The 16768-nt window shown below is 29.7% G+C and overlaps 1 protein-coding gene and 1 pseudogene across 1 annotated transcript in view; one reads left to right on the top strand and one right to left on the bottom strand.

Moving 5' to 3' along the window:
* The window catches only part of LOC149876693 (uncharacterized), a 615724-nt pseudogene that overhangs the window by 352850 nt on the left and 246106 nt on the right, over nucleotides 1-16768 (bottom strand).
* Nucleotides 1-16768, top strand: part of LOC145193748 (uncharacterized) — a 145978-nt gene that overhangs the window by 21048 nt on the left and 108162 nt on the right. The window contains 5 exon segments of the mRNA XM_090074946.1: nucleotides 5149-5483; nucleotides 6495-6643; nucleotides 7301-7353; nucleotides 7711-7965; nucleotides 8905-12204. Coding sequence (XP_089931072.1) covers nucleotides 5149-5483; nucleotides 6495-6643; nucleotides 7301-7353; nucleotides 7711-7965; nucleotides 8905-12204 — 4092 coding nt within the window.

Consider the following 16768-nt stretch of genomic DNA (forward strand, 5'->3'; position numbering starts at 1 on the left):
AGTTTCGTAAATCTTCCACCGTTTAACATTCCATCGTTTAAAAATAGACTTCCGACTGAATATTGGGTGAAGTATTCCTTAAAAAAAATCCTGAAATAGTTCTTCGTATCAATGAATCTATTAGCAGAGCAGCAGCAATCGTTGCAGCCAGCAGAATCAAAAGATTTTTTGAAAATTTTCACAATTTTTTAGAAAGGAATGGTTTGTTTTATGTCTTTGATTGTCCAGATGCTTTCAACAATGTTTATGAGACAAAATTTGAATTTCATCCAAGCACAAAGAGAGTTCTTTCAAGGAAAGGTGCGAAAACAGTATACAAAGTTAATTCATCAAAACCTTAAGAAAACCTTACCTTAAGAAAACATTACTGACTGCTATTGCTATTGGTTCTATGTAAGCATCTGCGTCTCGTTATCTTTTTATTCGAGACGAAACGAGACTAGACAAGACGATAATACCCTAGAAACAATTTTAAAATTCCGAGACAAAATTATTGTCCCAGGACATTTCTCGTCTCGTTACGCTTTTCCCTGTTCAGCATTGACCCTGAGTGGTCACCTTTGGTCGATGTTGACCCAGAATCAAAAGATACGAGATGAGGCAGAAGCTGCCAAGAAGGACAACGTTGAAAAGGCACAAGATGAACAAAAAAAAAAGTTGGCACTGGTAACTTAGTTAAATAATGCATGTTACGATGCGATGTAGCAAATTTATACAATTTTTTATTAATGTAAACAACGATATACGAAGTTAATTCAATGTTAACAAATGTATGCGATTTTTTTTAAGGTCACAGGAAAAGAAAAAGGGTTCTAATAGCCAGAAAGAATCGGTGCTATCCAACACAGAGCACCACTCAACTTCGTGGTGCCATGGAACATATGGTTTACCTTGCAATTATCATTCAGCCTTTCTTCATCTGTGACTCTATCCCGTTCCAAAGACTGCTTCCCTACTTTGACTCGAGGTATAGAGTTAAAAGTGGTGCCTGCATGGCTCGCTTCAAGTTACCTCTCCTCTACAGGAATCTGCAGATGGCCATGAAGAGCATGTTTGACAAGGAGCTTCCTCATTGCGACCGAGTTGCGATCAGCACTGATATCTGGACCTCACGCAACAACAATCTATTCATAGCGGTGACTCTTCATTACATCACCGAGGAGTTTGTTCTACGAAAGGACAATTTCCACCCGATTCATCACTCTCCTCTTGCTGAATGGGTGTTGAAAAAGAAGTGCCTCGAGATTAATAGTGATATTTTTAACTTTTTAAGTAGATACGAGTACGAAGTTTTACGGGTTGATGTCAAACTTTAACAAATGTTTTATAATTTCAAATGTTTTCTAACAGTTTACGATTTCATGCGAAGTTTTATGCGAATTTTTATTTTAGTTTTTGTTTCAGTACCCTACAGAAAGATCACTGCTCCTCGTGCTAACAGTTGGAACTCTGTCCAGATGATGCTCCGAGACATTGACCATATCCGAAGTGTGCTGTGCGCTATTAGGGCTGACAAAAAGGAATGGACCTCACCCATACCTACAGATGACCACGTTGAGCTGGTTGCAACCATTCTGCCACTCCTAACCACATGCCGAATCATCTATGAGTCAATGTCGAGTGATAAGAGAATTGCAATAGATTGAACACTGGCAGCCATTGTTCATCTTGTGGAAAGGTGTGCTTCTCTGAGGGTCAAAAAAATTAGAAAGAACAGTGTCACTGGAGTAGGTCCTTTCATGGTTTAGTTCATTGCAGAAATGAAGAAACGGGTCAAAGTTAAACAATCTTTTTAAAAATCATTTGAATTTAAACAGTTTTAGATTAAAGTAAGCGAAGTTAAACGAAGTTTACTCAACGTTTCACTTTCTTCCTTCCTTTTGGACTGTGTCCAGTCAATTCAGGCAGACAAATGCTACAGCTGAGGGTAATAAAATACGATACACATCGCAGACACATCAACAATGCAGCTTGCCTCCAAAAATCTCCAGGATTGTTGAACTGGAGAGGTGAGACAGACATCAATCAGGCTACCAAGGCCAGGAACTAGCACAAAGAAATGAGAATGAAAGAATGGAAGCAGAGAACAAAATATTCTTTACTAGGGTAGCATGCTTGGATTATTTTAGATTAGACAATAGATAATATGCAAACAATTTTTTCACATGTTTAAGGTATTGGATTTTTGAAATATAGATCGATTGTTAAATAAATACAAGGGTCTTAGCATATCAAATTTTTTTTATTTAGAAATTAGAACTTAGAAGGGCAGATATTGCAAGCATATATCAAACCAGTTATCACTTCACTTACTTTTTACCGATGTCTTTTAACCTGAACATAGGTAACTTCTCATTGATTGTGATTTTTTCCAAATCTAAGGGATAGAGCAGGAGTCTAGGAGAATTGAAGGGAAGAGCATAATAGCACTAGTGCAGCGACATACAAGTTCAACTTAAAATATAGCTCATCACTTCACTTCACTAAAAAAAGTTACGCGACGGTCGCTTATTAACTTCTTGTATGCACTCGTTTCGTTTACTCAAACGATTTCAAAGACAGTTAAATTTTTGCAAGCGAATTTGAAAGCCTTTAAAAATTTGAAACAATTTTAAAACACGCCGCTTTCGAGTTCATACAACTTTTTACGATTTTAAAAACCGCGAAAATATACTTTATTTGAAATAATACGATTTTGAAAAACGTCATATTAAATTTTTTATGACTTTTTACGATTTTGAAATCTGCAAAAATATATTTTATTCGAATAAGAATTTAAAAGCTGTTTAATTCAATTTTATACCACTTAAACGATTTCGAAACACGTTCACACACGACAATTGCTTTATCTCTAGTTGTTACCAAACCGAACCCGTACTTTAAAATTTTTGGGAACGAACCGAATCAAATAAACTGTCCTAACCCTAACCAAGCCAAATAGAGGTTTGTAAAAGTGAAAAATTCGCAATTCGCATATCACTGCAACCATGGGGGCCGGCAGGATTTTTTTCAAGGGGGGGCACAATAAAATTCAAAAGTGATATTTCAAAAACTACATAAATGCATCAATTAATCACGTCACTTTTTTAACCAGTGACAACAGAAAATTAAAGAAAATGTAAAAATAAATACACAATAGTTAAATCATTGTTATTCAGTAAATAGAAATTGTAGTCGTCTGCATTCACTGCCAAACTTATTTACAATTTGTTCCATAAACTCAGATTTTCTGGAGCGTATTTTTTCACGATGCACGTTCAGCATGCAAAGCCCAGACAAACCTTCATAATCCCAGTAATGCTAAATTATACCAAATAATGCTAAATTATATAATAATATAAGGATTAGTTAAAAAACATTGATTTATTAAAAACAAATAAGACATATTCCAAAAAACAAAACAAAAATTTAAATGCACCAGGTTAATTCAAGTTAATCAAATTAAATATATATAATTATAATAATCAACATTTAGCTAGCAAAAAACGCAAGGTAATAGTATTATTAAAATGAATATAACACAATAAATAGGAAAAAAATAAATAGAAATACAATACAAACAAGAAACATTTTGCCAACGAACTAAAAAACAACGGCATAAAAACGTAAATGAAACTGACACATTAAAAAATAATTTAAAAAATTTGATCACTGCATCCAATTCTTTCTTCGTTAGTTCGAAGTTTATTTGTTTGCGTAAGAACTTTGTTATTGTAATTCGATTTCTTTTTTTTTTATTATTATTTCCTTTATTTTCCTTTTTTTTCTTCCTCTCTTCTTTTTGTTTTCTATACTTCTCCTTTATCTATTGTTTTTTTCTATTTATTCCTTTTTTATTTTTCTATGATCTATTTCTATCATGTTTTTTTTTAAACTTTCATTCAAACATCTTTTTTTTAAAAATATAAAATATGCCTTTACAAAAAAGCTTCCGCCACCGTGGAAGTCATTGCATTTGATAGTAATATTTCATTTAAACTGTTGTTATTTACATTACAGTGAGTAAACTATAAATGAGTTAAATTGATAAGATATCGAAATAAACAGTTAAAAGAAATTTTGCGAATATCAAAATTTGTTATTTTGTTTTTTCCTGGGGGGGGGGGGGGGCAACTGCCCCACCTTGCCCTTGCCTGCCGGCGCCCATGACTGCAACACATAACCTAATACATAACATACCGTGAGGTTAGAATTATTTTATTTGGGAAAAAAAGAGTTAGTAATTTTAGTAAGTAATAATTACTTCTAAAATATATTTATTTTTTAAACTTTTTTTCTAAATAATTTGTTTAAATAAAAATTACTTAAAGCATAAATTATTAGTTTTTTAAAAACTAAGCTAAAATTTTGAGTACTTTTTACTTTTAGAAAAGAATCAAAAACTCTCTCCCAACGTTTAAAATGGGAAAAAGAACAAAATAATTGTAACCTCGCGATAAGTCTACAATACATAACATTACGAACCAAAATCGAAATGTTTTTTTTTAAACATTTGTAATATTGAGTTGTTGTTATTGTTCTGAGTTTTTATTCATAACTTAGTAATTATTGATTACCATAATTACATAATATTTTAGTAAGAATGAGTAACAGTAAACTAACTCGTAAATGGACTAAAAAAGTGTTGGAGAAATTGATTACAGACGGAGCGGCTCGCTTAGTACTTACATAATGGACAAAGAGTGAATGCTGGACACGCTTCCGTTGCGTTGAAGTTGGGGATGAGGTTTGTCGCTAGACATACTGCATATATGATTATTTAGTTTTATAAATATGTCAATTAATCAATAATCCCTTCATTTCTCAGGCATTGCATGTCGCACACAATGCCAAACTGAGCAGAATTCAGGTTTGATAATTAACTGAATATTAAATGCTAAATAGAGTCAATTGACCTTAATTACAATACATTTTATTGAGTTTGTATAACTGCCAGTGATCATGTAGTGATCAACAGGTTGTCAAGGAGTTTGCCGTTTGTAAGCAGTGTGGATTATGGTTGTCAGTGCCAATTGCTCCTACTACAACTCTAGAAAGACATAATACATTACACACCATTGAGGTTAATACATGACACGGACAATTAAAAATGACAAGCTTTATACCATAAAAGACAGGTTATAATAATATAGTTATAAATATAATTAGCGGACCTTGCTTTTTTCTATTTACTGTTTAACTTTTCACTTGTTACAATGCTTTCTAAGACACTACTACCAAAGTTTTACAACGAATGTGTTTCAAAGCTGAAAGACAAACTTGCAGGGGTTACTCATATCGCAATAACAACTGATCACTGGACCGATGACATTATAAAATACTCTTGTCAGACTTTTACATCACATTACTTAAACAGTAGTTATTGCCTTATAAGTAAACGTGATGGATTATTTGAGCTTCCTATGAAAGCATTGATTGGTAGAAAGTTGTTGGCTATTCCTGCTATAAGTACTGCCAGTGAAAGAGTGTTTTCAGAGTGTGGGGTGACAATGAATGAGCGCAGGGCTCGTCTAAACCCAGAAACATTAGAAATGCTGATAATTCTCAAATACAGAATGCAACTCTGATTACTAGATTGACAGTAGGCTACTTAAGCTACAATTGTCAGAAAGTTACTATTTTAATGTTTTGTGCACTTTAACTGCAGCTATTAGCAATTAGAAACTGCATTGTGTTTTGAACTTTTGAAGTTGCAGTAAATTGGAAGTTATTTTAAATAAGTTGCAATCCTTTAACTACTTAATATTACTTTAATGTTTTGACTTTATAATAACAACTAAATTTTACTTTAATTTATTTGTGTTTTATCATTGTGGATGCAAAGCTTTTAACTAATAAAAAAACAGTTGTGTTGATACCGAACCGAACCCAAACTTTACTTTACTTTTACTTGTTAACTCCATTGCCATCTCTGTTAGTAATGCGTTGTGCAATTCTTGAGGGCTTGTTGTAAATATGAAAACTTTTTTAGCTTTAAAAATATAATTCTATCCTATTATTTTGTTAAGCCCTATTGTTTGATTAAGACTCTCACCCACCGACGGCCATTGTTGTATAAAAAATAAAATAAACTAACAAAATTATAAAAAAACCAACCATCAGCAAGAAAGTTGCTGACTGTTGATTTTATAAAAATTTCGTCAGTTTATTTTATTTTATATAGCAATGGACGTCGATGGGTGAGAGTCTTAATCAAATAATAGGGTTTAACAAAATAATAGGATGGAATTATATAGTCAGTTGACTTGAAGCGTTTTTAAGTGAAACTTCCAACAACTAAAGAATATAATTAAAACTAAAAACTAAATTAAGAAGTCACCGATCTCAGTTTGTTTCATCGCAGATTTCGGTTGGTAGTTTTTCATTATAGGAGACCAGTTCAAACCTTTTATTTGATTTAACTGCCTTTTTGCTGTCTATGTTTTTTTGTCACGTTGAAATCAGCAAGTGAAGAATTTAAAACTGAGTCTTGCAGTTGCATGACTCAGTTATAAATTCTTAACGTGCTGGTTTCTATCAGTTCGAGAAAAACTGTAGAATTCAACACTTGTTTTGTCGATCAACCAGCTACTCACATAACGATCGCAGAAAAGAACATTTTCAATAAAAAAAAAATGGAGATCCTAGAGGAAGAAATGAACCGGTACGTCATCAACTTTTGTTCTACTCTTGTTATTTGTTAACTGGATTTTTTAAAAATTTTAGTTTCATAGTCAGAAAAGCCGGGGAACAAAGAGGAAAATATGAACATACAGAAGTGAATAAGACAGGATGAAGTGAGAGTACATAAATAATAACAAAGTTTGTATCTGAATAACAGATCTTGAATATGAAATACAAAACTGTTCTTTAATAGTTACTATTGGTTTATTAATCCTTATTTCAAAACAATGCCACAAGTCCTAATTTATGCAAATCTCAATCGTGCAGGTACTGCTGAATTATTCAGTATTGCTCAAGTTTTTTTTTAAAACAGTTGCTTTAGGAAAGATGGATCATTGGCATCATTTTTGTTCTTAAGGTGCAGAGTCCCCGTAAGTCAAGTCACTTTAACAATCAATAAAATGCTTTCCATCAAAAGGAAAGTTACAGGGAAGGCAAATTTGTTTCAGTGACTAAGGGTGTTCCTGAAATATCTGATATAAAACGGTTTATTTCACTTCTAAAACTGCTCTAATTTATTTTGAAGCAGCGCCTATTTCTATGTACTCGTTTATTAACTGCGAAAATAGTTTGCTGACAAATTTTAGAGCGTTTTACTAAAATTTATCATCGCAATTAATGGACTTCTTTTTCGTAGAACGGCTTTAAAAGACGAAGTTGTCATGGAGAACGAGTCGGACGATGTAAAGGGTAATAAAATACTTTTAACATTTCGTCAGGTTAGAATTATTTTGTTCTATCTCCCATTTTAAACGTTGAAAGAAAGTTTTTGATTTTTTTCTATAAGTAAAAATTATTTATAATTTTACTATTATTTTTTTAAGAAATAATAACTTATTCTTTAAATAATTTATATTTAAAGAAACTATTTATAAAAAAAAGTTTTTAAATAAATTGTATTCTAAAAGTAATCATTACTTAGTAAAATTAACAATTCATTTTCTCCCAACGTTTAAAATTGGAGATAGAACAAAATAGTTCTAATCTGACGATTTCCCATTTCAGACAGATTTTCAATTTTCAAAAAAAAAAAACCCTCTCTTATAGTTGAAAAGTTTCCACAAGATGTGTTTACAACGCTTGCTGATTTGTTGACTTATGATTGGCAAAAGTTTGCTCGATGTCTTTCGGTTGATGACTCAGCAATCGATAATGTAAAAGAAGAATTTGAAACTACGAGAGAACAAACTTTGCAAATACTGAACCAATGGCGTAAGGATAATCCATCAAAAAAGTGGCGAGATGTGAAAAGAGGATTACTTTTTTGCAAGCGTAAAGATTTGATAAGTGAATGCGAACGAAGTAGGTATTTTGAGCTTGTTAATTTTTGTGCCGCTGTTGCATGCCGATGTTCTCCTGCGGCCCCTGAATATTTATTAGAGATAAAAAAAAAAAACAAAACAAAAAAAAACAAAAAATATACAATAAAAGTTAAAGCACTGCAGAACATTAACAGATTTTTTACCTGACACAAACATTTTTGAAAAGGACAAACTTTCCTTAATTTATTTAGCAAATTTGTCACAAAACTTCGGGCCTTTTTATCTGCAAAATCATTTAGCAATTTTGCGGATTAAATTCACACTTGATTTAAGTTCAAAAAATTAGCTATTTATTTCATTGTTAATTACATTGTAAATACATTGTTAATTAAAACGTTTACAAAATTACTAAAAATATGAAATAAAAGTTGAATGTGACTCGCTATCTTGATTTTTTTTGCAGCGCTCCTGCATTGCACGATTATAACATCCCACCCTCCCCCAAAGGGTACAACTGCATAAAACATCTAACGAAGAAAAGTTTTTTTCAACTTTTTCAAAATACTTTTTTAAGAAAATTGATTTCGATTTCGAAAATATAACTATATTGCGACAGGTTCTCAAATTAAAAATCAAAATATTCCTCTGGGAGTATTTTACATGTAAAATGCTTTTTCTAAAAAAAACTGCAATTGTTTTAAATAGCGTTTACAAATGGAATTGCTTAATAATAAAACAAACTTAAAGACAGAATATTTCATCATCAAAATAGCAAGCGTATTAAATATCAGCAGATAGTGACAATTTTTTAATAGATATCGTTGATTTAATCGTCATTTATGTCCTAGATAAATTTTATTATGTTTTTCCTATAAAAAAAAAAAAAGAGGAATGCGAAATGCCGATCAAAAAATAACTTCTAAACATTCCTCAAAAAATGTCACCGTGCAGTTAAATATGAAAAGTTTTTGTCTTTTAGAGTTAATATCCCGACACTCCATTTTCGGTATCCTGCCGCCGACAAAAGCCTTCTTTTCGCGTGACGATGAACTTCATCAAATTCATAAATTCGTGTGCCAAACAAACGATTCGGGTAAATCAATAACGATTTTAACTGGAATGTCTGGAATTGGAAAGACTCAGCTCGCTAGAAAGTATGCAGCATTTTATAACGACCATTTTGAAAGTATTGTGTGGGTGGATGCAGCATTTGATAAAATACAAGTTTCTATGACTAATCTCTGTCACCAACTAGGGTTAAGCGTAAGAGATTCTCAAGGCGATCCGTTCGACATTGAAGTAGTCTCTAGAAAAATACATCATTATTTTGAAAGAGAAAAAACGCTTTACATTTTCGACAACGTCGACGATGAGAGTGTGAAGAATTTTGAAAAATACGTATCAAACAAAAAAAATGCATTTATTTTGGTAACATCGCAATGGAAATCATGGTCTAACGATGTTAATCAAGTGCAAATTAACTCTTTCTCGCCTCAAGATGCGTTACTTTTCGCAAAAAGAAATATTAAACAAATATTAACAAGCGATGACGAAAAACTAAAAGAAATAACCAAAGTGCTTCAATATCATCCATTCGCCATTAATCAAGCCATTCTCTATATAAACAACAACAGCGTCTCTTTGCAGGAATATTTAGATCTTTTTCGATCATATCCTTTCGAAATGCTGGAGGAAGGTATCCCCACTGAAGTGGAAACAAAGTTTATTATAACATCAATTAGCTTGGTATTAAACAAAATAGAGAAATCGAATGAAAAATCAGTGGAAATTTTAAACCATTTATCTTATTGCGACGGTCAACACATTACAAAAATGTTTATTCACGGTATTTCAAAACACCTGAAAATAAACGAAGAGCTTTTGATAAATCGAGCAATAAGTTTACTAGTAAGTTATTCGTTGCTTGATCGTTTCGACGATGACAACGATAGGTACGCGATGCACGAAATGACCCAGTTAGCTAGTAAATGTTATCAAAAACGCAAAGAAATAACAGAAATATGCAACGAAAACATCGCCCGTGTTCTAAAATTAGAGTTGGAAGTGGTAAAGGAACACGTTGACGATGGGAAGCACTTCTATAACCATTTCATCCATATGTTTTGTATTAATAAACCAAAAATGTGTGAAGTGTTTCATCAACAGAGTCAGAGTATCCAAAGTTTCTTATCAAACAAAGGTTTCTTTGAAGAAGCAATAAACATTCTCAATGCCATTGAAAAGTATAACATAAAATCTTATGGAATTGAAAATGAAATAACTTTAGATACTAAACATAGCTTAGCAAACTGTTTCAGAGATATGGGAAAATATAATGAAGCTTTAGAAACTTATTATCAAGTTGATAAAATACGAACGGATATTTTAGGTATCAATCATCCATCAACATTGAATACAAAAAATAATTTAGCAATCTGTTTGAGTGATATGGGAAAATATAATGAAGCTTTAGAAATTTATTATCAAGTTGATAAAATACAAACGGATATTTTAGGTATCAATCATCCATCAACATTGGCTACAAAAAATAATATAGCAATCTGTTTGAGTCGAATGGGAAAATATAATGAAGCTTTAGAAATTTGTTATGAAGTTGATAAAATACAAACGGATATTTTAGGTTCCAATCATCCTACAACATTGGATACAAAATATAATATAGCAAACTGTTTGAGTCAAATGGGAAAATATAATGAAGCTTTAGAAATTTGTTATCAAGTTGATAAAATACAAACGGATATTTTAGGTATCAATCATCCATCAACATTGCGAACAAAAAATAATATAGCAAACCGTTTGAGTGATATGGGAAAATATAATGAAGCTTTAGAAATTTATTATCAAGTTGATAAAATACAAACGGATATTTTAGGTATCAATCATCCATCAACATTGGATACAAAAAATAATATAGCACTCTGTTTGAGTGATATGGGAAAATATAATGAAGCTTTAGAAATTTGTTATCAAGTTGATAAAATACAAACGGATATTTTAGGTATCAATCATCCATCAACATTGCGAACAAAAAATAATATAGCAAACCGTTTGAGTGATATGGGAAAATATAATGAAGCTTTAGAAATTTATTATCAAGTTGATAAAATACAAACGGATATTTTAGGTATCAATCATCCATCAACATTGGGTACAAAAAATAATATAGCAACCTGTTTGAGTGATATGGGAAAATATAATGAAGCTTTAGAAATTTATTATCAAGTTGATAAAATACGAACGGATATTTTAGGTATCAATCATCCATCAACATTGGATACAAAAAATAATATAGCAGTCTGTTTGAGTGATATGGGAAAATATAATGAAGCTTTAGAAATTTATTATCAAGTTGATAAAATACAAACGGATATTTTAGGTTCCAATCATCCTACAACATTGGATACAAAATATAATATAGCAAACTGTTTGAGTCAAATGGGAAAATATAATGAAGCTTTAGAAATTTGTTATCAAGTTGATAAAATACAAACGGATATTTTAGGTATCAATCATCCATCAACATTGCGAACAAAAAATAATATAGCAAACCGTTTGAGTGATATGGGAAAATATAATGAAGCTTTAGAAATTTGTTATCAAGTTGATAAAATACAAACGGATATTTTAGGTATCAATCATCCATCAACATTGGATACAAAAAATAATATAGCACTCTGTTTGAGTGATATGGGAAAATATAATGAAGCTTTAGAAATTTGTTTTCAAGTTGATAAAATACAAACGGATATTTTAGGTATCAATCATCCATCAACATTGCGAACAAAAAATAATATAGCAAACCGTTTGAGTGATATGGGAAAATAAAATGAAGCTTTAGAAATTTATTATCAAGTTGATAAAATACAAACGGATATTTAAGGTATCAATCATCCATCAACATTGGGTACAAAAAATAATATAGCAACCTGTTTGAGTGATATGGGAAAATATAATGAAGCTTTAGAAATTTATTATCAAGTTGATAAAATACGAACGGATATTTTAGGTATCAATCATCCATCAACATTGGATACAAAAAATAATATAGCAAACTGTTTGTATAGAATGGGAAAATATAATGAAGCTTTAGAAATTTATTATCAAGTTGATAAAATACGAACGGATATTTTAGGTATCAATCATCCATCAACATTGGGTACAAAAAATAATATAGCAATCTGTTTGAGTGATATGGGAAAATATAATGAAGCTTTAGAAATTTATTATCAAGTTGATAAAATACGAACGGATATTTTAGGTATCAATCATCCATCAACATTGCGTAAAAAAATAATATGGCACTCTGTTTGAGAGATATGAAACAACTAGATATTGAAGTTTTGAAAGATATAAAATGAAAGGAAAAAAATGAAAAATCAAAGTTGTCAACTATTTTAATCGTTTTCCTTAATGTCGATTAATGTTAATTTATTAGAAATATGTAAATAAGTTTTTTTGATTTTTATATCTTTTTGTTAACGGAAGTTTTTTATCCAATGTACGATAAAAAGTTTGAAGATGATAGAAGTTGTAACAAAGTAAAGTTATGAATGAGGAACCCATAAAAAAAAAAGACCTTGTATTAAGTTAATGAATGAAATAATTTAATGCAAATGAATGAAAGTGTTTTCGAAAGAGTATAAAGTTAAAAATAATATTTTTACAGCCGGAAAGTTAGAAACGTGAAGTTTCAGAAAAAAAGACCCTTGGGAGAAGTTTTATATAAATTTCGAATGATGTTTTTTGTAAAAGTGAAATAAAAAATTAAAAGTTCGATAGTTTTTTTATAACTTTGTTAAACTATTAAATTTTTTATTTCGTTTGCAAATAAAATGTCGTAACTCATAATAATGTCATAATTAATATAATTAAATATTTTTCTTATAATTAAAGTTTGTGTTAAATAAGAATGAGGCTAGCAAAATTAATTGCACTCTAAGTCAGATGTCCACGTATGTGGCTGTTAACATCAGAAATAACAGAAAAAAATGCGTGCAAATTTTTACTTGGCGTGTACGTTTGTATACGCCAAGTAAAAATTAAATTCGATTGCAATCAAAGCAAGAGGATCGCTAGTGTCGCTTTAATAGGGAGAATTTCACTTGAATGAAAGAGGATATATATTATATGAAGACGTTCTCAAAAAATATTCCACAAATACGCAAGCGCTTATCTTCAATTTAAACAAAAACAAAAGGAAAAAATTAAAAAAAGAAATTAAAGGAAAATAAAAAGCAGTGCATAAAATGTGAATTGTTAAATTAAATACAAAATTTTAAAGAAGAAATTTGGAAAAAAAAAATTAAAAACGAAGTGTAAAGAAGGTTGAAATAGAGGAGTTTTTTTATATTTATTTATAAAAGATTTTATAGGAAAAGTTTAAAAAACACACTCATATAAAAACGATTTTTTAGAAGAAATGTTCTTAAGAAATATTGCTCAGAAAAAAAGTTTACCAGAAGTTTGAATTAGTGGTATGGCTTGATAGAAAAAGTCAAAAGAAATAAGTTATGCAAATATTTAAAGAAGAAATGAAAATTGGAAATGTAAATTAGAAATTTCAAGTTGAAATTTCAATGAGAAATTTTAATCAGAAATTTTAATTAGAAATTTAATTTAGAAATTTAATTTAGAAATATAAACTAGAAATCAAAGAAGAGCCAGAAGCATTAACTATAAACTATATATTAGATATAATTTTAGATTTAAAATTAGAAACTTAAATCAACAAAGTAAGTAAGAAATTAAACTTCGAATTTTAAAATAAATTTCTAAACTTAGTAATTGATAAACTTAATTATAATTATAATGTTTAAACTTAAAAGTTAAAAGTTTTAATTAGAAAGTAAAATTATTCATTTTATTTTCATTTAACATTATTTAATTTTAATAAGAAGTTTCAACTCATCTTCTGATTTCATCCGGAAATCAGAAGTCTAAATTTAAAATTTAAACAATTGCTTTAATTTAGAAGTTCAAATTTAAAAAAACTAAAGAAAAAGCTTAAATTAGAAATTTGTAACTGAATTTTAAACCAGATATTTAAATTCGAAACTAATTCTAGATATTAAATTAGAAACTCAAACTTGAAACTTACACTAGAACTTTGAATTAGAAATTTATATAAGAAGATTAAGGTAAAATTTTTAATTAAACATATTTTATTTTAATTAACTTAGATAATTAGAAACTAAAAAATATAAATTAGAGAGTTGCATTCTTTTCAAATTTAAATTCGACACTTTTTCTATATAATAAATTAGAAAATCAAGCTAGAAACTTAAAATATATATTTGAATTTGAAATTGAAATAACAGGTTAAGGTAAAGTTTTGAACTAAACGCATTTTATTTTAATTAATTTACATAATTATAATTTTATGTAAGAAACTATAATAGAAAAACTAGAATCTAGAAAATTAAACAAGAGCTTCTCCCTACCTCTAAATTTACTTTTTAAAAAAGTAAATACAGTTTGTGTAAGTCTTTTTCAAGTGCAGAACAAATCTAAAGTCAATCAGAAGAGTTAGTATTTTAAGTTTTAAAAATTAGAAAAACCTAAAAAATACGCCTCAAAAATAATGCAATCCGCCATTTTGGCTTCTTTTTCTTTAATAGTTTTGAAATGATTTAAGTAAAAAAATTATATGGTAAAGATGGCTGATTTAAAAAAGTCTGTTTGAGCAATTTGTTTGGAAAAAATAGGTAAATATACAAAATCTTTAACAAAAGTACAAACATCTTTAGCAAATAAAATCAAGGAGCATATTTGGCCTGAGTAAAATGCAGAATATATTGTCTGTCCGGATGTAATTTGTACAAGTTGTAGAAGAAACATCTTTTCGCTGAAAAAGGGAACAACACTTATCTTTCTAACTGGATAAGTAAAGTTTCTCAAGTATATGACTTAAAACTTATTTAAGTTAAATGGTAAATACATATTTTTTATAAAGTACTATTTTTGAATAAGGTTGACAGACCAAGAATTAGACCTAGTACTGAGCTTAGTGATATTATTCAATCATCTCATGTTAATACAAAAGGTGTTGAATCTCTGAAAAAAAAAATATGCAGCTGCTGCTTTACTCTCCTTGCAAGAGGTTAAGGAATAAATATTAAGTTACTTGATAAGTAAATTAAAAGTTACATAATAAAACCGCTTAGAGATGAAAGATTTTTAAAATGTTATTAGTCCTCGAATCGTTTATTTAGATAAAAATGCAGAAGATGAAATTAAATACTTAGTCCCTCCACCAGAGTTATATCTTCTTATAGGGATTGTGACATTACTTGGTAGGCTACTTTTAGATCATTGGCTTCTTTTTAAAAATTGGCTCAAAGAACATTATATCTTACTTCGAGGTTATCATGGATACAGTTCCAATCAACTTCTGGAAAAAGTAGATATTTTAGAGAGAGATGTGTTAGCATCTAAAACTAGTCTATTGCCTACAGTTAATTGCCTCAGAAAGTTTGCAAAGGTTAATGAGTGCTCCTTTGGATAAAAATTAGGCAGCAATGCTTCTTCAGTTATTGAAGAGTTCAAAGTATCATTTTGTGACCTACAGCAGTATGCGAAGATACATTTAAATACAGAGCTGAAGGTTACCTGGAAAGTCCATATAGTTTTCTGTCATATTCTCCCATTTGTGAAGTTTTTTTTTTGTTGTTCTCTGGGATCATATGCTGAACAGACTGGAAAAGCTATTTATAGTGCCTTTAAACCAAGTTGGTCTCGATACAAGCAAAGGATTGAACATAAAAAATTATGCTAGATGATTGAAATCTGCTACTTCAACTTTTTGTTTAGATAACAAGTAAATATTGTAATATAAAAGTAGTTGTGTTATTTTTGTTACATTTATTGTGTTTTTTTTCTTTTAATTATTGCTATAATGGTGTAAAAGGAGTTTAAATCACTTCAATTTAAGATTAGTAAAAAAAAAGGTAAGGATTGTTTTCAGGAGGATAATGAAATATTAGTTCAAAAAAAAATTTTTTTTGAGAGGAGGTAATATCATCATAAAGGGGGTAACTTTATCACTTGAAGGGGGGTAAATAGGGCAAAAAAATAGGTTTTTATGTTACTTCTGATCAACTTTAGATTTTTTTAATACAAAAAAATAACATATCTAACCAGCACTTATCTTAATATGAAAAAACATTAGAGGTGGGGAAAAGTTGAACCTGTCGGTCTTAATGGCTAACTGTGTCCTCATTGAAAAAACTTGTTTTTTTACATTTTTGAAATGAGAAAATGTTTCCCGATGCTTATTTTGAAAAATAATTCTTTGGACGTGTTGCAAGATATTAGAGTTTGTTTCTATGTACCATGCCTAGTAGACTTAGTTGCTTGTTTGAACTTTCTTTAAACTTTTGAGCGATCTTTTTATCGGATCTCAGATTAATGTCATAGAAATAAATTTTAATCGTAAAATTTTAAACATTTAATGCTAAAGTGAAAAAAAAATCAGTCGCAAAAAATCTTTTTTTTTTGTAATTAACAAGTTGAATTCAAGTTAAAAAGATTTTAGGATCAAATCAAAAGTTATATAATTTCGAGATTTTTAATATTGCAAAGTGTTTATACGCATCAAGCGCACATATTACAAGTAGTGGGAGAATTTATATGAACGTTCCCTTAAGTCATCACTTTGTGATCTCATTCACTAGGTGAAAGTTCGGTGAATTACATAAACTCTCCAGTTGAATGATAACGCAAGTCGATAGACTGTTCGGTTGAAAAAGACAAAAATATCAAGCTAAAATACAAAATCAGAACTTTCTTTGAAAAAAAAAAATTAACAAGAACCAGGTTTTCTT

Source organism: Hydra viridissima, unplaced genomic scaffold (assembly GCF_058129835.1).
Source record: "Hydra viridissima isolate aposymbiotic clone 2 unplaced genomic scaffold, HvirCarnegie_v1 scaffold_18, whole genome shotgun sequence".
In the NCBI taxonomy this organism is placed as follows: domain Eukaryota; kingdom Metazoa; phylum Cnidaria; class Hydrozoa; order Anthoathecata; family Hydridae; genus Hydra; species Hydra viridissima.